General features: G+C 32.5%; 3 protein-coding genes and 1 long non-coding RNA gene across 5 annotated transcripts; 2 read left to right on the top strand and 2 right to left on the bottom strand.

The window, feature by feature from the left end:
* Nucleotides 1-332: 332 nt before the first annotated feature.
* Nucleotides 333-1,821, top strand: LOC113400530 (uncharacterized). The gene is made up of 2 exons (XR_010309405.1): nt 333-467; nt 1,382-1,821. It is a non-coding gene; the product is annotated as an uncharacterized LOC113400530 (long non-coding RNA).
* A 3,661-nt stretch (nt 1,822-5,482) lies between these two features.
* Nucleotides 5,483-8,766, top strand: LOC113400436 (uncharacterized). The gene is made up of 4 exons (XM_064217428.1): nt 5,483-5,607; nt 5,886-6,074; nt 8,108-8,283; nt 8,681-8,766. Exons 1-3 carry the CDS (start codon nt 5,563-5,565, stop codon nt 8,252-8,254), a joined length of 381 nt encoding a protein of 126 aa, XP_064073498.1. The 5' UTR covers nt 5,483-5,562; the 3' UTR covers nt 8,255-8,283; nt 8,681-8,766.
* A 205-nt stretch (nt 8,767-8,971) lies between these two features.
* Nucleotides 8,972-14,855, bottom strand: LOC113400529 (neuropeptide-like precursor 1). 2 transcript variants are annotated; one of them, XM_026640131.2, is made up of 6 exons: nt 14,837-14,855; nt 11,927-12,022; nt 11,073-11,853; nt 10,850-11,000; nt 10,410-10,442; nt 8,972-10,220 (listed from the first exon to the last, which is right to left on the bottom strand). In XM_026640131.2, the coding sequence occupies exons 2-6, from the start codon at nt 12,020-12,022 to the stop codon at nt 9,863-9,865; spliced, it is 1,419 nt and encodes a 472-aa protein (XP_026495916.1). In that variant the 5' UTR covers nt 14,837-14,855; the 3' UTR covers nt 8,972-9,862. The 2 variants fall into 2 exon arrangements, with proteins under 2 accessions (XP_026495916.1, XP_026495915.1); XM_026640130.2 differs by lacking the exon at nt 14,837-14,855 and adding an exon at nt 14,554-14,572.
* A 3,571-nt stretch (nt 14,856-18,426) lies between these two features.
* On the bottom strand, nt 18,427-24,076 carry LOC113400247 (serendipity locus protein alpha). The gene is made up of 9 exons (XM_026639752.2): nt 23,904-24,076; nt 23,586-23,786; nt 23,067-23,312; nt 22,634-22,753; nt 21,916-22,303; nt 20,857-21,038; nt 20,128-20,320; nt 19,258-19,887; nt 18,427-19,009 (listed from the first exon to the last, which is right to left on the bottom strand). Exons 1-9 carry the CDS (start codon nt 23,985-23,987, stop codon nt 18,681-18,683), a joined length of 2,373 nt encoding a protein of 790 aa, XP_026495537.2. The 5' UTR covers nt 23,988-24,076; the 3' UTR covers nt 18,427-18,680.
* Between the last annotated feature and the right edge of the window lie 3,146 nt (nt 24,077-27,222).

Genomic DNA, 27,222 nt, shown 5'->3' with positions numbered 1-27,222 from the left:
TTTTTCAACCCTTTACAGCATTTTTTTTCCAAATAAAAAGTAGCATATGTCCGTCCTCAGGCTCTAGACTATATGTGTACCAAATTTCATTTAAATCGGTCCAGTAGTTTTGACGTGAAAGCGAGACAGACAGACAGATAGAGTTACTTTCGCATTTATAATATTAAAATATATAATAATATATATAATATTAAGTAAGTATGGATTTGATAATATGATTACTTGAAATTCTCGTAATAGTTTACAATTGAGGTGCAACTTCTGAACAAAACAATAAACTTTCCGTTGTTGACTACACGCTGTTGGAAAACCCTGTTTGCAATTTCCTTGTTTGTACTTTCTAAGCGGGGGATAGCTTGTTTAGATAACCACTGCAGTATAAAAGCAATGGAATATATATCTGCAATCATATTAATTCAAATCTAACAATGGCTGTTTCGAAAATCATTGTCGCCTTACTCGTTCTGGTAAGAAATTACAAATCTACTTTTTTTTTGTTATTTTTCTCATATGATGAGGTATAACAGAATTAGCTTAATTTATGCAATAGGAACATTTCGTGAGAAAAACTGCATATTTTGGATGAAATTCTAAACATGACTGTAGAATCTGAATAAAAAGCGAAATCGAATCTGATTAATCGACTATCGAAACAATCTTCGGCCAAAGTCAAAGTCGAAGTCATAATAAGCCATAATTAAATTTCAGTTCAAGATTGATTAAAAGTGAATAAAATAATGTTTTGTAATAAAATATGTTTGTGGTACTATACACAACTTCACGAGATGATTAAAATTACGTTGTAACTTATGTAAAATAATATAACCTCAAAATAATGTCAATACTTTTTTTTTGGGATTGTGTTCTATAGGTGAAGTTTTATAAATTTCGCGCGGTTAAAGACACAGGTTCAGCTAGTTGAACAATAAGTTTACAATTATTGTGATCTAAATTAGCCAACAAAGTTTTCCTAAACTGTAGAAAATGAAATGCACATTTTAGGAAAAATGCAAAAAAAACATTAAAAAAATTAAAAATATGCTTGAACGAATCGTCGAAGTAGAAGCCGATCGATAGATGCCAAAGAAACTTATGAATTATAATTCCAAAAAATATATTTTTTAATTGGACCCCATCTTATATTTATTTCACACATAAAAATATTTTGCATACACATTTAAATAAGAAAAACAATAGTAATCTTTTTCTGTCTTACGTTTAAAAATGTTTCATTGTGTTCGACTGAAACAAATATTAGCTCCACTTCGTACATTCAATACGAGTAAATTCAAAGGATTTCAACGGAACGCTGTGAAAAGAATTCTAATAACGAAATTGTTACTCTTCAGATTGTATTTACATTAATCCTTAAAAATTTCAGAGTGCTTTATTGACTGTTTGTTACGGTCAAGTCTTTCAAGGTGGTCCACATGGGCCTCAAGGAGGGCCACACCAAGATCAAGGCAGAATTCGACGCCAAGCATCTCAAAACGAAGACGATGTCAACGAGGTTAATGAAGACCAGGCAGGTCCCAACGTACTCCAAAACCCACAAAACTGGACGACATGCGATATTGCAGCTGTACCGAGAATATCTTGTCACAACTGCAATACGCGTTTAATCTGCAAACCAATCGGTGGTATTTTGAAAATCTGCAATAATCCGGCTAGACCTTACTGCAATTCCGGCATTTGTTCCCCTATACCCAGTACTATTTGTGTTTAAATGCCGTAATTATTTTAAAAATTTAAACAATATTATTTGTGAAATATTGGGATCGATGGGTATATGGTATATTTATAAAAATATCTATAAAACACTTCTGGTTCTTTTAATTAAAAAAACCAAATATTTTCAAATGAAATCACACAGTTCTTATCACAGCCTTTGTCAGAAAAAGCCGATACAATTAACATTCTTCACTAACTGTCTGTAACTACACATGACAAAAGAATTCAATTAGGTTAGAGTTTATAGGAGCAGGATAAATGTTAGTGTTTAATGAAAATTCCTCGCCTTTGTAATTTAAATGATATCTTGCAACCCATGTCAGACAAATAAAAGCCCTAAATTCGGAAGGTACGGAGAAAATATGCTGTACCTAAATACTTGGCCGCTCAATTGCCAATTAAACTGCTATTAGACTACTTGAAATATTAATCTGTGCAAAATAATAGAAGTACTTGGTAAAAAGCTATGTAGTTTCGTAAAATGAAACTGAAGGCAACTATACAAAATGGACCAACCAATAAAATAATGATTTTTGAAATTTAAGTTTTATGGATAAGTTCGACATTTTATTTCAAGTACTATTTTATAATGTTGTGAAGTAGGTATTATTAATGATTACTTATAAATTAAATAACTATATATATTTTTACTTTTATATTTCAACCATATTTTTATTTCGACTAAATATGACATTGACTTCAAATAATCATCACACACTCTATTATTTGTTATTCCAGCTTAGGCACTTTCATGAAATATCCAGAATTATTCAGAAATAAGAAATGAAGCCTTAACTCTTACTGTAATATATTCCTTATATTATAGCATCACATACCAACTTTAAACATTTTATTGTGATTTGTAAACAAAAATCATAGTCTCTACACAGCTATTTCCGATGGAATATGAAAATGCAAAACATAAATAGAATAAATAATAAATATACAATTTAAATTACATTACTTTTTTTAAAACAGTCAGGAAGGTAGACAAATCGAACATCGTCGTTGTTTTACTCATTAACATCGACACTGCAAGAAGTAAACATCAATCCAAACCCTATTTTAGACGATGATGACATTATGTTTGGTCCTTGTGCACGTAATTACATTGGAGCACTCACTCTTCAAACCCAAATATAGCAACATAAAGTATTGATGAATAGGTTGCACCACAAACCTATACTAAAAAGAATTCAGTAAAAAGAAGAACTGCGTAAAAATAATTTAGATAATTTTTAATTACCGCTTTTAAAAAATATACTTACTATTAAAATACTTTATGAATATAAATCATGAAATAAGCAACATGAAAACTCCGAGCGACACAAACAAGATGTCGTCAACATCATACGTTCACAAATATATTTGAATGTTTAGATATAATTATCTCGCCTGTTATTGTGACTATTCAATTTTATCAAGCTTGTTGTCGGAGCCATGCATCACGACCTCACGAGTGTTGCTCTATTGTTTATACGTGTCTGCGTAACAGAACCGCCTTTACGTAGAGCAAAGCTTGTATTTAATTGTTCGATTCAGAACATTGTTTGCTTTGGATTTAATATCACGCTTAATACCAGGGCTGAGATGATCGTAGAATTTTTAAGATTTTGTAAATATTTGTCAGTGTAATCTTACTTGCTCACGATTAAAGACTTAAATTATATTTATGGTTTTTGTATGTTGTACGTTTAATGCATAGTTTTGTAATTACGAAATTCATTTAATACGACGTACACATATATTTCGAGAATATTGTATTAAAACGGTCAAAAAAAAGGGTCTCCTTTTACATATATATTTATTTTCTTAATGGTATAGACTGATTATTTGAACATCAAAATTAAAATATAAATATTAAATCATTTACATTTTATCCTAACAAGATGTTTTTTTTTTACGCTTAGACAAATGTAACGTAAATCTCTGACGAAAAAATTAATTTATTCAACATGAGGGTAAACTTTGCATCGCTCATTACAAAAAGAAAAACGGGGATTTACTTAACAGTTCCAGATTACGATAATTCATGCTATAATACTTAAATAACAACACTAATACACATTTAAAAAAAGATATACCAAAATCGCGGACAAATTTAAAATAAAAGAAGACAACAAGAATCACGCGTCAAAATAATGTTATAATTCATACAAAATTATCTACATGTACAAAAGTATGTTCTTATCAATTTCTTATTTCTACATAAATATACCGCTTATCCATAATAACCATTTCATTATACATATCCCGTCTAAGCTTGTTAGGCTATGAGTATCAATAGATTGCATTATCAATCGTTGAAAGTAGCAGTTATAAAATTTTGCCAAGATTAAACAATTTTATGTTCTTCGAAAGTAAGTTCTCCGAACAAGTTCTAGGTTCCCGTATAGAAACAAATCCGCTTATTTCAACCCCATCAAAATGACTTGTTCAACTCTAGTGATACCATGTACGATACATTTAATTGACACAAATAATGATTACAAATGTATTTATTATAATTAGAATTTATTTATTAATTTTATTTAGAATAAAAACAATCAATACGTTTGTGTCATATGGTAATCTTGTATCATGTGCATTTTTAATTGCATATCATTATATTTATCACAAAATGTATCACGTGCGTCCGTCAACGGACGCCCAACAGGTGTGAAACATCGAAATTGTTAATTGAAGAGTTAGTTGACTATATATATTTTTATTATTATCATATTAATATATAGCAACAAAGTATATACAGTAAAAGCGGAACAAAGGTTCACAAAGTGAAACCGCAAATATTATTATATTAAATCCTACGTATTCGAACGACGATTTGTGGGTGTACGTGGATACCGTGTAATGATAGCGTTTTGACAAAAACATTGTATTTCAAAATGGACACACAAATCACAACAAGTAACTTAACACTGAACGTTGGAAGACAGAACAGTTCCTAGGCAGGTAGTGTCTCGGCCAAATTTCACAACGCAACTGTTCTGAAAGCACGCCACACTCGCCACCCAGACTCTGCACAGTGCCACCTGGTGACACTAGTTTTTTTTTCGTGAATAAAATATAGATGACCACTTACGATGACCGTATTAAAGGCATAGGTTAATACGATAGATTTAAAGTTATGATACACTAAAAACATATCAATGATATCATTACTGTTATATTCAGTCATCCTTGCGACCATCTATCGTAGGCATCTATGTGACTGGCTTTCAAAAAACATAAAAATTCAACTCTGTGACGAGTAGCTATATAACTTATTATATATTACTACATTATGTCTTTTGTAAAATGTTATATACCTCATAACGTTAATATCTACTAGCTAATACTATCTAAAATCCTTACAAATAACCTTTACCTAATCCAAAATAAATAGGTAAACATTAAAGATTAGTTTGGAAGAAAATTTTAATAGTAGTATTTTGTAGGCTGATACCTACTTAAATGCACTAAAATTAGAAAAAGCATTACACAATTATGTGTTTACTTCATAAATATTTATAATTAGCAAAAAATTAAAACAGTTAAAATAATATTTTTTTGGACAATATTGAACACCCTAACAAAGATCAAATCCGAAATCACATTATCATAATAATTAAAAGCATGAATAATCCTACATTTAGAACAATAAAATATATACATTATGTTAAGACGACAGCCCTGTCGCTTGAAATTTTACACAAATGCTATTATTTATCAGTAATATATAAACTCGATTTACTTTCTAGCTTTCAATCAAATCGAACATCTTTCAATCAAATCGAACATCATCACTACGATATAGTTTCATACTTCAAAAAAAAACTATTCAATAAAAAAATGGCAGCTGGCAACATCTACATTTTCGCTTTCTTTACAGCGCTGGTAAGATAAATTTGTTATATTTTTTGGATGGAAAGCATCCTCTTTTCTTAAGGAGATGATAAGAGTCTTATTTACCCCGGTTCTCCATGGGTTGGTGGAAATTCGTATGACAGAATTTTATCTGAAACCGAAATTTTCCTTCCTTTGTGAACGGTTAATAGATTTGTGAACTTTAGTAAAATCCACATGATCGCATACATTTGAAAGATTAACATTAATATAATTGTAATAATGAAATCAGATAAATTATATAATCTAATCTCGGTTTTCATTTACAGGTAGCTGTAAACTTAATTTTTGCCGAAGAGAGTGCTTTAGAACAGGGATCAGAGTTCTTTGACCAGGTAGATGTTGGTGCTGAAGCTGAACGTGAAGCGAGGTCTCCGAACGAAGAGGGCGACAGACCTCAAGAGAGAATGTTCTTCAACCTATTTCCTATAACGACCAGCTGCAACTATACCACACAAGTATGGCAATGTTTTATTCATAAAATACATCTTTTTGGTTTTGTTATTTTTTCACGAGAGGATACAATATAGACCGGGAGATGATGACACAAAATACTAGGTCATTTGTACCAGTATGGCGGTTCTTCAGGGATCTAATTACGTAAAGGCAAAAAGGAAAATGATGGTCATAGCGCTCGCACCGGCGGCCCAATCGCGTGGCCGTTAATCGAACGCGTCGGATAAATAACGAGTGTCGAACGATTTATTCCACAATAATGCTTGTATTTGCAGATAGTCGAAAAAAAAAGAAGTAGGCAGTAGCGTAATGCCATACTTCTCGGGTGTGACTTACAGCCCCCATACCGACGCGAATACATTAATTTAAATAAAACAATTCAACCATTTGTACCATGCTAATTTTTGCACAGCTAATCATCGTCGAGTAACCATTCACGAAAATCACCTTGCCATACTTTTCTGACAGTTCCCAATGGCTGCCATACCACTGCAAAGAATTTTTTTTTTTTCGCCAAGCGATTTGTACCACCCTGAAACTTTTTTCTGAAAATACAAGCATTTTTGTGGAACAAATCGTTCGACACTCGTTATTTATCCGACGCGTTCGATAAACGGCCACGCGATTGGGCCGCCGGTGCGAGCGCTATGACCATCATTTTCCTTTTTGCCTTTACGTAATTAGACCCCTTTTTTTTTTTTTTTTTTGTTTAACGAGGAGGAAATGCATTTACGCATGCCGCCCGGTCGGGGGACCGGGACGGGTATGTGGGACTCAACCGGGGCCTAATGCCCCGTGCCAGGGCACGCTGATGCTAATGCCCTGTCCTACCCACTAAAACCATCCTCGGGTTTCCACCATGCCGCCGAGTGGTGAGGCAACGGGATCGCCAAGGGCATGCAACCGCGACCCCACCAGCGGCAGCCGCCGTAAGGCGGCTGAATATACATGGAAAGCGCGCCTAGTGCGCGCCTTCCCCCTCATCCTCCACGTGTGAATGTGACGAACTCCCCCGAGTCCGCCACTGGAGGCTGGGCGTCAACGAAGCTGACGCCCTGCGGCGGATAAGATGGTAGGCTCCGCCGCTGACCGCCGGTGTAAAACACCTGGGAGGCTCGAGTAGCGAGCCCTCCCACTCCCTCCTAGCCAACGAGGCCACTCACATGGTCCGCCCTGACGCCGATCAGGGACGTACCAGGAGCGGCCCCGCGGCTTCCCTCCCGCCAGTCTTAGCCGTGGCCGACGAGCAAGCTCAAGCCGGCCCCGTTGCCCAGGGTACACCACGAGGAGGTGACTGACATGTACCCCACGTAATTAGACCCCTGAAGAACCGCCATACTGGTACAAATGACCTAATATTTTGTGTCATCATCTCCCGATCTAATATTGTTATCCATATAAATAATGTACTCTTTTGAAATTAGAACATATTTTCAAAATATTATGCAGTGATGTGAAAATATTAAGAATAATTCAGAAACTTAGTACGTATGGATTGAGAAAAAGCGTCAATGCCTTAAAACATCCTTAATAAATAACAATAGTGAAGTCACAAATGATGACTATTCTAAACGGAGCCTAGTCAACTACGCAGAACAAATTGTAATGCACACGCATTATAATACGTTCTGCGTAGTGATATCTGATGGGACAACTAATCGACTCGACGGCAGAAAGCTCGGACACAGGTGGGCTTACGCATTTAGCTGTAAGGGAGAATAATACTGATAGCTCCTTAATTCGGACGGCTATCGGGAATTTCTTGACAGAGAAATCCAATAACTTAGATTCTAGAATTACCTACACAAACAACGAAACAAAAATATAAATTTGAGTTGTGCATACCTAAAAGAATACTAATATTTTTCGAAAATTTGCAAGACTATTTTAATTTACTGAATATGAACTTTAATCATAAATCCAAATTATTTTCTCAAATGAACTCAACCAGATTGGAAACCTTTGGATAAAATCTGCGTATCCTATGCCATGGATATTTTTCTACAATTATGTACATAAAATGTGTTTATTTCAGGCCGGATCCACTTGCACCAGCTGTACCCAGGCACTCCGCTGTCTTGCTAACGGTGTGGGCATTGTACGTAACTGCCGTGGATTCCTTCCTTACTGTAACGGTGGAAGATGCTCATTCATTCCCGGCTCCAATTGCACCTCCGGTTAAACCAATTATACAAACATATCGTTAAACAGGTAAGAACAATTTCTATGAATAATAATAATGTTTCTGTATACATTTTTTATTAAAAAAATTGCAATTCATTTAAGAATTTATCGAGTTATTATAATAATCATCATTATCTAAATACTAGTAAAGATTTACTTTAGAAATGTATGCAAATAATTATAGTTTATTGAGCATAGCACGCATACATATACTATGTAAAACATACATAGAATATTCATAGTATATTAAAGTAAAAATCTTTAAGCCGTCCGCATTTTAAGGAAACGTTATCAAAAAAATATTCACTGTATACCAGCGTAGTGTTCAAAATTTTTAAGTCGCTTGGCTTGAGGTACCTACCGTGTGCATTGTAGTATTAAATTGTTTTAATTTTAAATATATAGAATTTTTCTTTCGTTCCAGATCAATACATCGCAATGAAAAAAAGTAAAATAATTAAAATGTAATCAGAATCATAAAATTATTTGAAATAAATATTTATTAGCGTCCGCATTCGTTTTACTATTGCAAAATCTTTTTCTTTAACCATTTCATTTAGTCAATTATGATTTATCTTGCATAAATTAAGTAATACGAGTAGTGGATTCATGCTTGGCAATTTTATAAAATTTTTCTTTGGAAATATGAAAGTCATATAAAAATAATTTATAGAGTTATAATATTACGAGACTGTATATAAATAAAACAAGTATATATTGACTGTATTCATTTATTTACAATAAATAGGGCTCTAGTTGATTAAATAGTTACCTACAATCTTAAAAATACATCAATAATATCTAAAAAAGACAATGGAAAGAAGACTACAGTACATTTTCAAAATTTATTATCTTTATGTGGTCACCGAAAATTGCTTGCTTATTGTCCAAGATAAGAATTAAATATATTTATTAATAATGACATTAAAGCTCAAAGCTTAAAACGTGACATGAAAATTCACAAAATAATCAAACTGTTTATTTGTCAAACACAGCTACTCGTAATTCTAGTCAGGAAAGAGACCATTTTCGATATGTTAAACATTGAATGTAGGAATTATCACAACTCGTAATATACAAGGGAATTTAATATTATTTAAAAAAATTATTGTAAGAACATTTTCAGATAAAAATTTTAAACACGTATCTAATATTTTTTTTTAGTTTGACTAATATTTTTTAAATTTGTATCTACAATATTCAATTTAGACACGTAATTTGCGATTGGCAATGTAACCTTAAAACTTATCTAGAATTAAAGTCGTTAGTATGCATCTGGTAGTCACGATCGAGCCATTGTCGTCATCTTAAGTATATCCGAAGTTGCCATAACCGCTAGCCTACCATTGATAAATTTCAATACAATTTAATGACTAAATTTATTGTCAGAATTTCAATAAACATGATCCCACAGTTAAAACTCATATAATTATGTATCTGTTACCAGTGCTATGCCATAGTTGTCTGTGGATTAGGTCGAAGCTTAAATACCGAGAAAAAAGACATAATTCAAAAAAATCAAATTATACAACATATTTTAATTTTATTATGGTTTAGCTTCGACCAAGCCGAGTAATTTTCTATCACTCAGCTTACAATGGCATAGCTACTGGTTCTTACGACGACTTGGTAGACTGCTGTTGCGGTAATTCTTCCCAAGAAGAATATTATCGACGGCTGGAAGCACCAAATACCGCTTTCCTGAAGAGTGATAAGGGACTTTTAATGACCTGAAGTAATAAAACTTAGGTTTATCTTTGCTCTGCCAGCGGTTTTTGGCAAATGTATCAGAATTTTTCAGAGATAAAGGAGACTGGGGAAGCGGCATGTTCGGTAGATCGTTGTTCAGTGGTCGGTGGAGGTACCGGCCGGTCGGGTGCGAGTTAGCAAGTACTGGCGGCGACGGTAGGTCGGAGTCGTCTGAATCGAAGGATGTGCTAGCTTCGTCATCAGAGAAATATTCCCTGTGAAAAAATAATAATAATTATAGATTCAAGTATAGCTGATTAGCATACAATTGATTCACAATGTATATATTTACTTGATGGCAATTCAAAAGAATAAAACAAATCGATACTTTTATTCAACCCAATAAATATATTAATTGTATAAAATTATGCAATAAATTTTAATGTACAATTACAATACAATACCTAATCCCGAAATTCTCGTCAGGGGAATGCTTCCTGAAAAACATATTATACTTATTAATAACAATATAGTTTGTCATACACACAAAACGTAGACACTAAATTCACAACAGTTTTAATCATTAACCTATTAAACACCGATCAACATAAATAAGTGGAATGTTGTTAAGATATATTTTGAAGTTATTTGAAAAATTGTAACAATATTTAAGAAACATGCTGTAAAGTGCCAAAAAAATTCAAATATTTTTCGATAAATCTTCCATTTTTTAAAATAAACAAATAGGACATCGATACTAAACATTTAAAACGTGACACCTCTAAAACACTTAACATGCCTCTAATTGTTGCTTAGCTTCAGAACCTCTTTGAAAAGCCTTAAAGCACACCCTAATCTACACATACTATAACAGTAACTGCAACTATAGTCGTATTTTAAACACCTGTATAATTCCTGACTAGGCAATAACAATCTGGCTCTTCCAGACCTACTGTATCGGCCACCAGAAAATCTAAATGAGGGCAATAAACCTAACCGGGCCAACGACCCAATATGACGTTTTTCAAAATTTTCACGCGCTATATCCTCATCATCTGTAACAGATGTAAATTCTGCATAACAAATTTTTAAGCTTGATTAATAACCCAAATTAACCTGTAACTCACCTACAGATCGTTTATCTTCATTTTCATTATCGTAATCTTCTGGAATATCAATATCATTACGGTCGAGCACATCAGGAATAGAATATATGGATCGCCTGCTTCTAGTATTACCAGCGGAGTCGATATAAATTGGTCTAAAGAGACCATGTACTGGCAACCCCATTGAACCTCTTTTAAGATTCCAATTATCATCGTAGTCCATTTTTGAAACAAAACCTGGTGGAAATCCGACATCGCTTCGTTTGAAGACTTGAGAGAGTGGCGGCAGCATATCGGGGTTTATCGATTGTTGGAAATCGTACATTTCATTGATGTCAAACGGGCCATCCATTTCTGACAGTGGCGGTACGGGATTTTGATAGAATGGATAATAATATTCATCACCAACAATTTCGTCTTTTTTATGAATCAATCCATTACGGGCTAAGGCTTGGATATTGCGTTTGTCGTTTGGCTGATTATATTGTCCTCTTCCGAAACGATAGCCATCTCTTGCCAAAGACTGTATGTTTCTTTTCATAGCTGAGTAGCTGCGGAGTCGCGCGATGGAAGCCAAATTCCTTTTATCGTGAGAAACGTCTTCATCTTGTTCTTGCTTATCTGTTTCGTCGTAGGGTGATCTAAAGGTCGGAAGCTGACCGTTTTTTGCCAATGTTGAGATACTTCTTTTGTAACCAGAAGCTGCACTTCTCAAATATCCGTCCCTAGCCAAGGCTGCTACATTTCTTCGTGGAAAAGTCGGCCATGTGTTTGAGGAAGTATCAGTAGGTAACCCTATAACCTATTATCGAAAATGTATGTTAACGAATATTAGTCATATAATAAATGTGATAGCTGAGTGCAATAAACCTCACCTCATTGATATACATAGAATACGCCAAAATAAGTGTTGTTAAACTTATAATCCCGCGTCTATGTCTTCTGAAACCCAAACGTGTATGACCCTTCATCTAAAAACAAACAATTCTCAGTTTTATAAAAATATAAATAAATAAATATTGGACAACATCACATACATTACTGTGATCCCAATGTAAGTAGCTAAAGCACTTGTGTTATGGAGAATCAGAAGTAACGGCGGTACCACAAACACCCAGACCCAAGACAACATAGAAAACTAATGAACTTTTTCTACATCGAGTCGGCCGGGAATCGAACCCGGGACCTCGGAGTGGCGTACCCATGAAAACCGGTGTACACACTATTTGACCACGGAGGTCGTTCAATAAAAAATTGCTTATCCTCTTTTTTTTTAATTATTTATTACCTACGTTGCTTTAATTTGATTTAAAATAAAATATTAATCATGTTTTGTTAATACGCATTATAATGAAAAGTTAAATTCTAATTCTTATTGAATTACAGTCTCAAAGTTACAAATATTGTACGAGTATATGGTAGTTATAAGTATTCGATCGTTAAAAATGTACACCCAGCTTAGAAAGGAATGTATAAAAACTTAGAAATTCTTGCAAAAAATATATGCAGAATTATAAACCTACCAAAATTCCATTTGTATAAATAATGCGATGTACATATAAACGAAGCGAATTTATTGTCGTCTTAAATTTACTCCTAATGAAACTTTGGGCCAGATTGTGTAATTATATCGCTAGCTTATGTACCCAAAACAATATCAAGTTACTGCGGAAGTAAAACAAATACTAAAATAAACGAAAATATTTTAAAGTGAAATAAAAATAATCTAAATTCGAAATTTATTTTATCATGAAACCAGATTTAAACACGAGACAATACAACTGATATCCGCAAAGGATATAAAAAATCTCGGCAATAGTCACTCTGAAGATACAAACATGACAGATTCAATTAAGCGAGCGCTGCGTTAGTGGTCTCAACTTCAATATCGCTATTTCCACTCTCTCGCCGATACATTGACATTCAAGGTATAATGGAAATTTTATTACATTTTAGACGCTGCCTCGTGTAAATGTCGTACAATTATATAACGTATATTAATTTTTAATGAATTCATACTACGTGTAGCTGTTCCCGTTTTGCGACGTAATTTAATGTTATAATTCTATGATAAATTTCATATTGTTAAGTGCGACTGCTACAACGTAAAAACAAAAGAAGCTCTCAAATTTATAAAATCGATTAGATTTAAAAAAAACAGCAAATATATTTTTGAAGATATTAAAATTTTTATCATGTTAAGTTTATAAAGTGATAGTAGTTCGTTTTTCCCGTATTCGCGCAACAACTCTTAATCCGATTGATAAAAAAACTTTCGTTAAAGATTCATTTTATAAAAACAGTCCTGGCAAAAAGTAACTCGGTTCACTCTTATATGTACAAAAGACCCATTTTTTACTGAGGAAATATTATAAAGTACTACTTCGTACGGTTTCAAGTGTTTCATAAATATTCTGTAGTTATGAAATATTCTAAAAATTCATACCTTTTTTACATTTTCTTTTACTTTCGCAACATCTTCAAAATGATAACTACTTATTCGAAACATATCCGTTTATTTCTTTTATATTTAACTTTATATAATTAACTATACTACGTCATTTGTTAGTTTATTTTACTAGATTTATGCAAATATTGTTTATTATCATAGTAAAAAAATCGCTACAAAACATTCAAGAATAGTTTCTATGTTAGATCTGTAGAAATGTATCTAGAAAGCAACAATACCTACCTTTTATACATAAGTTTCAGTAAAACAATCTATTTTTTTATTTTTTCTACCGTATTAATTCGAATAAAAAGAAACAAATAAACATATTAATCATCACACTTAATTAGAAAAAGCTCGTACGGGACGGGACAAGATGTTTAATGGTTTAAATACAAATGGAAATAAATACCAAAACACCTTACTTACGTTTTCGACCTACCTGTTTTTTAGATGCACCTAATTTATATTAAACTATTGGCGTTACCTGACATTATGTACAACGTTTTAAGGGCTTCAGTCTTATAATAATAATAGAGTAACTTTCTAATGGGCTTAGTTTAGTACAGTACCTACAAGTAAAGTGTGAAAATTGTGATTTGATTATATTATACAAGACGTTAATTAATCCATTCACCAAATATTATTAAATAACCCCGTTAGAGATAAAATATTATTCTACTGTTAGTTACATTACTATAAATTTCAAATGAGATAAAGATCATATCTTTAAACTTATATAATTTAATTTGTTCAAACGTACCTATTTTATTTTTAGTTTAAAGAAACTAAAGTAAATTTAATTGCAACAGTAGTCTTAGTTATTGGAACGACAATATTGTGACAATTAAGTAAAGTAAATTTATTGGAGAAATACTTCACTAATACTAATTCTGCTGTTTTTCCTACATATTTCTAAAAAAAATTTAGTTTTATAGAAATTTTGTAATTTTTTTTTTAAAATTAGAATTGTGTTACAATTATTTTTTAACCATTTCATATTTTTATAAAAGTCACGTACATTTTAACTTATACTTAATGAATTATACTTACTTTCACTGTCGGCTTGACAGCTGTCTATCACACACAAACTTTTTAATATTTACTCAGGAGTTCTTTTAACTTTATGATCTTGGCGGGAATGATGTGTATTTCAGGGAGTTAGAGCTTTTTATACCGTGATTTACTTTCAATGCGCATGCGCGTAGGATAGGCTACTTTTGGAAGAGGATATTTACGTAAATATGGGTCTTATTAGTATGTATATAAGATCGAGGTAATTTCACGTGCATTTCTGTCTAGGTGTACTTAGGGGAGGAGTTTTCGAGGAACTTACACACTGCAGAATATGCACTTTAATTGATGGGCACTCAGTTTGCTTGGATTCATTTAAGTTGAGTGCAGGTGGGTATTGCCTTATATAATTATCTTTATAAATGATCGAAGGCCTTACTGGAGGTCGCTATTGCGAAATGCGTTCTCATACATATTAATCAGGCCTTACATTTACTTGAATTCCTGTCCCTAAGGGTATAATTTTAACATTTGTTTATTTACTTCAATTACAAATAAATAATACCTATTTATTGCGACCCTTCTTTCCATCTATGTATATAATTAATTTACAGAGGCTAAGAGTCACTGAATGTATTTTAAGTTGCTCAAAACAACAAATACTACTTGTACATGTAAGTAGGTACTCGTATGTAACGAAATGATAAATATTATAGGTATTATTATATTCGCGAGGATAAAATAAAATGTTGTCAATTATACATGAACCTTTAAATCTATGTATTTATGCAGCAGGTTACTTCTAAGCAATGCTATTATATATTTTTTTCTATGACATGCTTAATTAATATTTACCTTATTCATGTACCTACAAGAATTGTATGGCTGTTATTTTTACTTAAGTTGTTATTGTCTTCCTAAGTTAAGTAATTATTAGGGATTATAGGTAAGTAGATAAAATTAAAATAATATTAAAGTAGATGTACCACTATTGGTCAAAAGCCTCTTCTCCTTTTGAGAAGGTTTGGAGCTTATTGCCAGTTTCCTCACGATATTTTCCTTAACCTTCGAGCACGAAATGAATTATAAACTCATAAAAGACACATGAAATCTCAATGTCACTTGCCTAAGCTTGAACCCTCAATCTTTGTTTAAAATTCGCATATTTATTGTGCTATATTATATGTAACTTTTATTATATAACGTAACCTAACATGGCTTATGTTACGTTTATCAATAATCAATATTGACTTTTTTTTAAATAGAAATAAAAAAAAATAACATTAAATTGATTAATAAATCGAGATACGATAACGAAACAACTGTAATGAATAAAAGTTTGACACTCCATTAAAGTCCATAAAGTTTCCTTTGTTACATGAATACAAGACATCTAAGTGACGGGCAAAACAAAAACTTCTGTGCCTCGTTATACTTCAAGAAGTATCAACTACCTACTATCGTTTGATTATTAATATTCTTATGAAATGGTAAAAAAGTGTGGTTAGAAGGAATAAGCTATCAATAAGTAACTGTTTTCCTTTGAGATCTTAACTAACTTTTGTATATTATAATCGATATATTATTTTCAATTTCTTGGGTATTATGATATTGAGATGGAAGCTGTGGCGTTCAGTTTAATTTTTACTAGTAAGTATATGGCACATAAGAGTCATATTATGTTATGACGTATTTTATATTAGTTAAATACATCTTTCGTTTTGATTTTTAGACTGCAAATACAATATTACCTTATATTTTTTCGTCTATCAGATTACAAACTCTATATATTATCTGTCTAACACTCTTTATTGTAAAATAATTCTCAGATTTATCAGTTTTAAATACTAAAAATACTAAGTAAACACACTAAATTTTTTTTATTAGGAAAACATTTTAGAAGGACCTACATACTTGATCCCCAGTACCCTTAATGATTAAAAAAATAATTTTAAAAACTTGAGTAAAGATAGACCTCGTCACTAGGGTTTTTCTTTCTGTAGGTGTCAACATTTATATTTTATGTTATAAAATTGAGTATCTACTTCAAAGGGTGCAATATATGATATGCAATTTGAAGACGGGTCACATAACTTCACTGATTTGACGCAGAGGGAGCAGTTAGTTTCGTCTTACTTGAATGATTTACACATTTCTACAATAATTTTAAATTTAAAAAATGTATGCAACAACTCATGACTTATCATGACGTATGTAATTATTTGTTCTTTATTAAAAATAGATCTTTAATCTTGGAGCTCGATGGTTCCTTCGGATTGTTTTTACAAAGTATATTTTCGGCACAATGACAATATATTTTTTATAATTTGGATATAGGTAAGTAGGTACAATAGGGATGTTATGGATATGAAATTTCGGATACGGATTGATTACGGATATATTAATGATTATTATACCGGATATGGATATGAAATTATTTCGGATTATCCGTTAGTTTCGGATAATTTTGATTACGGATATCAAATTTTTAAAGAATTTTTAAAGTTAAATACAAATGGGTAATAAAATGGTTTTATTTATATGTCATCATTTGATAGGAATTACAATCAGTCTGTGAGTAATTAACAATCATAGCTTTCTTTTTTATTATTTGTTATAATTAATTGTCACTTATTCTTAATCATACATCGTCTTAAATTAACTTATATGAACATTAAACGTTTTCAATAATCTAAATTTAGCGAAGGTAAGTTATACTTAACAAAAAGTAATTTCGCAGCCTTATCACCAGAAAGTCTATTTCTTAAAGGATCATAAATTAACCCAGCAGCACTGAAAAGTTTGATCTGTTTAATAATATATATTTTATAACTAAATGTTAAAGATGAAAGCCATTGTAATAAAGCCAATAAATCTATTGTAGAACTGAAGGAAGCAATAAGTAATGCCAATAACTTAACGATGAAAGCTAAGTTAGAGTCTCTAACTGCTACTAAAGCCAGCGACTACTCGCTCTAGAAAATCACCCGTTATTATGACAGACCCAAAATACCATAAATCTCAATAAAAAGGAATACGACTGGGATACAACAAGCCAGGACAAAGCGGACTTGTTTGCGGATCATCTAAAAAACTATTCAAAAAACATCCTATCGACCAATCAGCCTGCTGCCTACTCTATAGAATGTACTGGAGACGATAATTCGCAGAATAATGCCAAGCCACTTGGAGCGTAAAGTGATACCAGATCACCAATTCACACACAGTGGATCAAGCCCACAGAGTATGTGACGTAATAAGAAAGTCCTTAGAACAAAGGGAATACCGTTCGTCAGTGTTTTTGGACATCCAGCAGGCATTTTACAAGGTCTGGCACGAAGGCCTATTATGTAATATCAATCAAAATATTTCCCACTCATACTTTGCAGTATTCAAATCTTATCTCGAGGATCGTATATTATATGTGAAAGAATGTGACGCCAGTTCTGGCTTCAAAGAAATCGACGCTGAAGTACCACAAGGATCTGTTCTCGGCCCCATGCTCAACACATCTACACATTACACAGCTACACCAAAAATGAAAAATAAAGACCAGTACTGCAAAATCAGTACAGGTCAGTACAGGCGGTTTTTCCGAACCGATACTACTTGGGAATCTTCAAGAAAAGAGCGTACACGATGCATCCATGGTCGGGAGTAGTCACTTTGTTCTGAATTTATTCATTAATATACCATTTATTGTGAATGCATTAAATACAATTTTGCACTTTTTTCATTTACGCCTCTTCGTTACTTTAAAAACATTTCATAGTAATAATACCAAATAGTATTTTTATAATATAGAGAAGGCCAACTTACATTAAAATTTAGATGGCTAACTTATTTAATGAAATAAATGTGAAGTTTAATTCAGACGGCATGACAGACTGCATCACTGTCATTTGTTCTTAGTTCAAAATAAAACTTTTGATTTTTAACTATTTTATTGAGTAAATCCACAACCATAAAATTTATAATATATTTTATATACATATTTCATTTTGTAAACACAAACTTACGCTAAAATTGGACGGAATAGAAAACTATCTCAAATCGAGTGAAAATCATTTGAATTAACATAATAAAATAAAATTGATCAAAACTTATTAGATATATAAAAGAATCTCTAAGAAAAAAAATACATTATTCATTAAATATTAATTTGCCTACAAACTAGTTTCAAAATGGCCAAATTTTAAACCACTTAGTTTACTTTCCACAAGGTCTAAATCATTTAACCTTTCCAACGTATTCACATCTGACGGTTGCGTCAAATTCGATGTACAAGCAGATTCATCTTGCTTACTGGCACTATTATTAATACTTATGTTCCAAATACGTTTAAACGTCGATTCGTTATTAACGGCTAGTTTCAAAACGTTATCTCGGGTTTCATTAGAATTTCTCAATGGTTTTTCGAGTAAAACCGTTGAATTAAATGGCCGCCTTCTATTAGTGGACATGTTCGTTAGATCGTTGATCTGATTCAGGACATCTGTAATTGAACAGTACCTTTATTTAAAATAGAAATAGAGAAAATTTTACACTAATAAGTACTAAATACAGATCTAATAATTATCAGAGAGTGTAAAAATAACTTGAATTTTTGGAAAATTAGTAGTACTATATTTTTTTGGGATTTTTAAATACCTACCACATGTTATGCTTTATACAATAACATATGCTAACAATAGTCCTGTGAAATTATTAGTTATATACAAATTATATACAATGATTATTTACCTGTTATCTGTAAACTTGTATTGTCATCCATAAAACTATCTTTGTCTGACATAAAACTCGGATCTAACTTTACTTTACCTTCTAGTATAATTTCTTTATCAAATGGCACCGCACAGAGTTTACTTAAAACAGCCTTTCTTAAAGAGGCCCTGGGTTTGAAGGGTGAATACAGTATAGACATCTCACGATTTTTCATTTTAATCTCTGATAAATTGCATAATTCATCAAATTGTATTGAAAAACTTAAGTCCTTCGAATTTCTTGATTTTAAATGCTTGGTTAGAACTGCTAAAGGGAACTTGCCAGTTGATGATCTTATATTACTTCGAGCGAACATACTTCTGGTGATATTTGTTTGTTTTTTAGGTGAATTGACATAAGTGTTACCATTTATAAAATTGATTGTTTGTGTGACATTCTTATTTTCTAATGGCTCCTCGTAGAACTCTTCATCATTTTCTTTTGGATTTAATAAATTTGTTATTCTTTTCACCAATGTGTATAAAAGTTTGAGTCGCTTTATAAGTTGGTCTACAGATATGGCATTATTTTTAGGAATTGCCTTAATATCATATAAATGGTCATCTGCTGAGCTTAGTAGATTGCTTACTACTTTACACTCTTTTTGAACTGGAATTATATGAAAATTATAATTACACTTAATTTTAACTTGAAAACAAACTAATCTAGAGTATGTATATTATCTGAAGGACCACACATACTTCATGAAAACCTTAGTTAATCATTTTTTAACTGGGTGTAATAATCTAAATATAAAATTACAAATTCCTTAAATACAGAAACATAAGTCTGTTGTTTTTAAAACACTCATACAAACTCTATACATAAATTATATATTACTTATCTCACCCTTGTTCAAATCCATTAAAAGACTTGAAAGTTGTTCTTGGCAGGTCAATGCGTCGGGTTCAAATTTTTCATATACATTAAAAAATTCATAAACAATTGAACCAATGTTAATAACAGCGCAAGTTTTACTATTATTGTTGCTACCTCCTTTTGTTATTTCTAGTAATTTTTGATGCATCATTTGTCTTGCTTTCTGTAAATTCGTTAATAAAATATTCTATGTTAGTGGAATTAATTTTATTTTTAAACAAATGTATGGAACTATCCATTCATTGTTTTTGCAAGGATTCACAAATATCTTAATATGATTCCATATCAATGGTTTAAAACTGTCTTATCTTTGTTTGTGTTAGGTAGAACAAATATTTTTGAATAAAATAGTTAGCACTTTTTAATACGGTTTTCGAATATTTTTTCCTCATGTAAAATAAGAATACTTTTATATACCATTCATGATATAAAAAATCACGAAAATATTAGTTGTTAGTAAAACACTTTTTTTCCAACGAACTTTTTTAATAAAATAGGGCCTCTCACAAGGATTCAGATCCAAACTGTGAATCCGGTAATTATTGGCATATAAATAGCACATATTAATACAGGATATAACAGCTGAATATTTCAGGTAATTCTAATTTTAAAAAATGTTTTTTTTTAATCTCTTTATATTTATGTAAAATATCAGGACTTCCTATTAAGCAAAGGTTATAATTAGAAGTAATACTTTACATCAGCAAAAGCAGCAGGATCCACTATTAAAAACACACTATCCCTGATCTGCATTACTTCCTGATTCCAAATATCAACCAGTATTGAGGAGTGATGACTGCATGGAGAAAGCATAATAGCTGGTACTAGATGTGGGTCCAATGCTTCTAGGCTTGCTAAACCACTACGTAGACATAATACTCCTTAAATAATATATTATTTTTAGTTAAAAAAAATATGTATTACAGCTGTTATTGGCATCATTAGCTTCGGCCCGCGACTTCTACATAAAATTAGTACTACGACTACCTTATTTTTTATCCGAACTCCTTACTATTTAAAAAATAAACGTGATATATACGTGATGTCTGTGGTTCTGATATGAAAAGAAAAATAATGCCTTGGGAATTGTTAAAATATCTTGAGTATTGTATTTTTTGAGATCACTGAACTAGGTTGTCCACACCCATGGTATAAAAGCATTCATACACAAAAACACTCCATATTAGTCATAAGTACTGTGTAAACTCGTCCTAAAGCATCTCCAGATTTGACACCAGGCCAATTCTGAACTGATCTGGAGTTCATACAAATTTCCACCCCTTTTTGTGATAAAAAACTATCCTATGTCCTACTCTGTGACTCAAACAAACTCTTTATAAAATTTCATTACCTATACAAATTTCCGCAACCTTTTTACACCCTTAAACCTTAAGGAATGGCTTCTGTGATAAAAACTATCCTACATCCTTTCGGGACTCAAACTATCTTCATATTCATTACTCAAAAAATATTTAATTCCCCATAAACATTTTCACAGACTTAATTGATGATTTCCATGACAAAAACATTATGTGCTTTCCCAGTACTCAAATTTTATTTAAATTGGTTCAGCCGTTTAAACATGGAGAGGTAACAGACAGAGTTATTTCACATTAATTATATTAGTATAGTATAATATAAAAGTAATCAATTAAGTTTAAGGCCTCTCAGCCAATTGTTGTCCATACAACTATACTGTGATAAATACAATATATGTACTTCTAAAAGATAAAATTAAAAAAATTAAAAAAAACATACTTTTTTGATCTGACGAACAAGACATTGCAAATGACCCAATCTGCAGTAATCTTTCATTGTGCAAATCAAATTCTTTTATGAAACTACAATTTTCGTCAACATCTTCACCATCACCCTGGCAAGAGCACTCTCCTCTAGGACTTTTTTCAAAGTGACATCTTAACATATCTGCCTGTGTCATACTTTGACTAAAGCAATGAACTACTAATGCTAATAAAGCTGTGTTCGTATTAGTTTCTAAGGCATACAATACATCTTTTAGAACATCTATTAGTAAATTCACATTTGAAGGCATTATTGGTAATTTCAGGTTAAATATAGTAGGTTGTACTTCTTCTAGATTTCCATCAATCAATTCACTTAACAGTGATTTCGTTTCTCTCAGCACCTGAAACCACCAAATTTATACATCAATTGAAACAAACATTTTGTACATTTTTTTTTATTACAATGAATAAGGCTTGCCTTATTTTTCATGTGTTTATATCATTGATTTATTTATTTTGATTGCCATGCTAAGCAATACCAACAGTAGCAGGCCTGTTGTAGCCAATGAGTTACAAGCTCGGAGTTTAAAGTTGCAAAACTTAAGTTTAAAAATAATCATAGCACAAACTCAGTGACAACAAAATTTTTTAACAATACAAATAATTAAATATCAAATCATTCAATCTCAGAAATATACATCATTATTCTGTAAGAAGAAATACAAACTTACCACTTGACAACGCGCTTTAACAATATGTTGATCATCTGATAAACAATATTTACTTAGAGTCATAGAAGATAGCAACAATTCATCTATAGAAGTATGTAATCCTTGAATGCATTCCAATAACTAAAAGCAAGTAAATGCGTTGTATAATAAAATCATTTAATTTGACTTTTGTTTAATCTTGTAATTTTTGCCAACTCCAAGTGTAAACAAAAGCTTAATCATTTTGGTGGACCCAACTTAACTATCATTTGCAAGACTTTACTTATACATACAGATGAAATTAAATATTTTTTTCTCTAAATAGTGACCACTTCTTTAAACCTCTTATGACATATTTTATGAAAAGAGTAGTTCTGAACTCTACTTAAACATTATGATAGAGTACAGAAATACCTTCTATTATTAATATTTAGCAAGAATTTAACATTATTACTTCTCGTTTCCATCCTGTGTGTAATTCTTCATTTTTTTTAAAACTATCTCTATAAATGACACCAGATAATTTATTGAGAACTTCAAATGTTTGATCAATCCAGTTGACAAAATACATAGTTGGAATGAGAATAGAATTATTGAATGAATCCACTTCGTCCACTAATGTTTCCTCGAGAAGTTGCTCAATTGACAATAATTTCTGATAGCACCAAGACAATCTTTCACATATACATCGACGACTCTCCTAAAATTACATTACAATTATTGATCTCCATAAAAGCAAATATCATATTATTTTGTTAAAGCTCTAGCAACAAAAATTAAACCAAGTTAATTATCTTATGCTACTATAAGATAGAAATGGTATAACTACAAAATGTATATTACGTATACCTATTATTTTATATTTTATTATGGTATTTTATTTAGAAATTATACAATTACTATAACTATAGAACTAAGAATTCCTTTACTACATGTAGTTTTAACAAAGAAGCTAACTAAAATTAAATAATACCTGTAAATAAACACCATTGTTATATTCTGATTTGATAATTTCTAACATTGATAAATAACATTTTCTTATTTGGTCCGAACACAAAGTGTAAATATTTCGTATTGCAACATAATTTTCGTCCGTAAAGCCTTCTTTAACATTGTTATGTAAATTATCACTAATTCTTTGTAACAACGGGTAGATATTCGAAAATAAGATATCCTGAAAATTTTATACTTCATTATTACAAATTGGTATATATATAAATCAAATTAATTTATTGGTTGATCTTTTTAAAATAATATTATTAATGTATGTAATATAAATAGCAGAACTGACCACTATAAATTTTATACTATTGCGAGAATCTTTAGGAAATTCTGCAAAATTTAAAGAAATCTCAGTAGGATAATTTGTCTCCATAGTGAACTTATGATATATGAAATCAAAATATTAAATGAATCCAAAATAATTCAAAATATTTAAATGAATAAATGCAGACTATTATTAACATTTAAATGTAAAGCTTTTTATTACAGTTGTTAAATGTCAATCGTCAGTTCAAACTGGGCGCAGATAACACAATTTATATTATATATTATTCAGCCTCCAGCACACGTTGGACCAGCTAATCCATGAAAGTACGTGCTGGCCGCTCAGGCAAAAAGTATTTATGCACTTTGCCCTCTTATTCGATTCGTAGTTAAACGATAACAGTGGTTGTATTGCGCAAAAGTATAGAATTACGTTTTAGAGTTATGATAGTTGTATGGAATAGAGATAAAATGATATATATAGAAAGTTACACCAATATAACCAAATACTAAAAAAAATTGTATAAAAAATTCAGGGTATGGAACTATTCATTCCGTATTCTGCGGTCCCCATCGGTGGCAAGTCCCAGCCCTGGTTTGGTCGTTTCTGCAAAACGGCTTCACGCAGAAAATGGGAACGCTTTTAAGACTGGGCTGGCGCATCGGCGTCTCGTGATGTAAATACCAGCGCATTCAGAAAGGAATATAACTCTGCCTCTAGGTCCTTCAAAAACGTGATTGCTAAGGCGAAGACGGAGTACATTGGCAGAATTGGCGAGAGACTGGTGCGCCTCCTTTCAGGAACACGTGCGTTCTGGTCTCTCGCCAAGGCTATCTTAGGGAATTTCTGTCAACCTTCCTTACCATCTCTGCACAAGGACGGTGAGTCATTGGCCCATACGGCGAAGGAGAAAGCTGATCTTTTAGGCTCCCTCTTCGCGGCGAACTCAACTCTGGATGACCGAGGAAAGTCACCACCAACAATTCCGCGGTGTGATACCACGATGCCGGAGGTTAAATTCCGGCAAAGTGCAGTTCGTAAAGCACTTCTTTCCTTGGATATTCATAAGTCGAGTGGACCCGATGGCATCCCTCCAATCGTGCTACGGACTTGTGGTCCCAAGTTGGCGCCGGTCTTAACGCGTCTTTTCCGGAAATCCTATGCATTCGGCGTCGTCCCGAACTCCTGGAAGACTGCTTTGGTGCATCCGATCCCTAAAAAGGGCAACCGCTCAGACCCATCCAATTATAGGCCTATAGCCATCACCTCCTTGTTCTCCAAGGTAATGGAGTCCATTATAAACTGCCAGCTCCTGCGGTACCTAGAGGAGTACCAGCTGATTAGCGACCGCCAGTACGGTTTCCGTCGGGGTCGCTCAGCCGGTGATCTTCTAGTTTACCTTACTCATAGATGGGCAGAAGCAGTTGAGAGCAAGGGGGAGGCATTAGCAGCCAGTCTGGACATAGCCAAGGCCTTCGATTGCGTGTGGCACAAAGCACTTCTTTCGAAGCTTCCTTCCTATGGGCTTCCCGGGAAATTACTCAATTGGATTACCAGTATTTTGGCAGATCGGAGCATCAAGGTCGTTGTCGACGGTGCATGCTCCGACTTAAAATTCGTCAATGCTGGTGTTCCACAAGGCTGCGTTCTATCACCCACTCTGTTTCTTCTGCATATCAATGACTTGTTGCAAATCAGTAACATTCACTGCTATGCAGACGACAGCACCGTAGACACCTCATACACCGGCCGTGTTAATATTTCTCGGGAAAACGTCGAAGAAACCCGGAACAAACTTGTGTCTGAAATCGAGTCTTCGTTAAACAAAGTCTCGAACTGGGGTCGGCTAAACCTAGTCCATTTCAACCCCAAAAAGACGCAAGTTTGCGCGTTAACTGCTAAAAAAACACCATTTGTCGTATCTCCACGATTCGAGAACATTCCGTTAGCCGCCACAGCTAGTATCGGAATACTTGGCGTCGATGTTTCGAGCCTCGTTCAGTTCCGCGGTCAATTGGAAGGCAAAGCTAAATTGGCATCAAATATGCTCGGTGTGCTCAGCAAGGCAAGACAGTACATTTATCACGGGGAATGTTCCGAGGAATTGTTCGGATTAATCCCGGCTGCTGAATTTCACCTTCGGAAATCTCGTCAAAATTCCAAATATCACCCGCACCACCTAGATGTCCGAAAATCCACAACAGCGCGATTTTTAAGACATTTTCTGCCTCGCACATCCACTCTGTGGAACCAGCTTTCGCCGACGGTTTTTCTGAACCGATACGACTTGGGAACCTTCAAGAAAAGAGCGTACTCTTTCCTGAAAGACCGGCAACGCACCTGCAAGCCCCCCGGTGTTGCAGATATCCATGGGCTGTGGTAGTCACTTTCCATTAGGTGAGCCTCCTGCCCGTTTGCCACCTATGACATAAAAAAAAAATAAAACATTTAATTATTTGGTATCCTTCCCGGGGAATTAAATAATAATATATAATTTAATGATATTAGTGGAATAGAAATATGAAGGAAACTTCAAGAGAGCTCTTTTTTGAACACACTATGTGATCTTTCTGACGTATAATTTATGACGAAATTATAATATTTTATTATCTTGTCAAATGTTATGTATTGTCACTTTATTATTTACAATTCTTTAAGTTAATCAAAGCCAAGTTCCCTTATGGTTTTGTCATTTATGTATCAATTTAATTAACTTAAAATATGTCTCAAGAGGATTCTGTCGATACTACACATTCATCATCAAATTTACATTTTTTTTATCAGAAGAAATTTCTACTAGTACTCCTGACTCTATGAAACTGATGTTGTTGGTAAATTATTTAGTTCCAACATTTTTTTCATATATTCGTGATTGTAAATTTTACGAAGATGCTATTAAATTATTTGATAATATCTACATAAAACCTAGAAACGAAGTTTTAGTACGGCACATACTAAATACAAGAAAACAGGGACCGAAAGAAACAATTTATGAATATTCAAGAGCTTTACATTTAATTTTAGACAAATTATTATGCGATTACACATTTATTTTTCTCTCATAGTGTTAATATATTATTATAGTAAATTACTTCATACATACATCAGCGGACCGTGCTGGCCCTACGTGTACTGTAGACTTAAAATTGCACTGTCTATGTTATATTATATTAAAACATTTTAAGATATTATTCCTCCAGTTGAATCAGTTATTTTACTAATAAATATAAAATAAAATTGATTATTGATTCAAATTTAAATCTATTGGAAAACCTAGTTTTGAAAAAGCATTAATTAATTATTTTCCTTATTACTTTGCTTTCAGGGTTTTACCTTAAATAAT

The sequence above is a fragment of the Vanessa tameamea genome, chromosome 17, assembly GCF_037043105.1.
Source record: "Vanessa tameamea isolate UH-Manoa-2023 chromosome 17, ilVanTame1 primary haplotype, whole genome shotgun sequence".
In the NCBI taxonomy this organism is placed as follows: Eukaryota; Metazoa; Arthropoda; class Insecta; order Lepidoptera; family Nymphalidae; genus Vanessa; species Vanessa tameamea.
The sequence above is the reverse complement of the archived record's forward strand: the minus strand, read 5'-3'. Positions and strand labels throughout refer to the sequence as shown.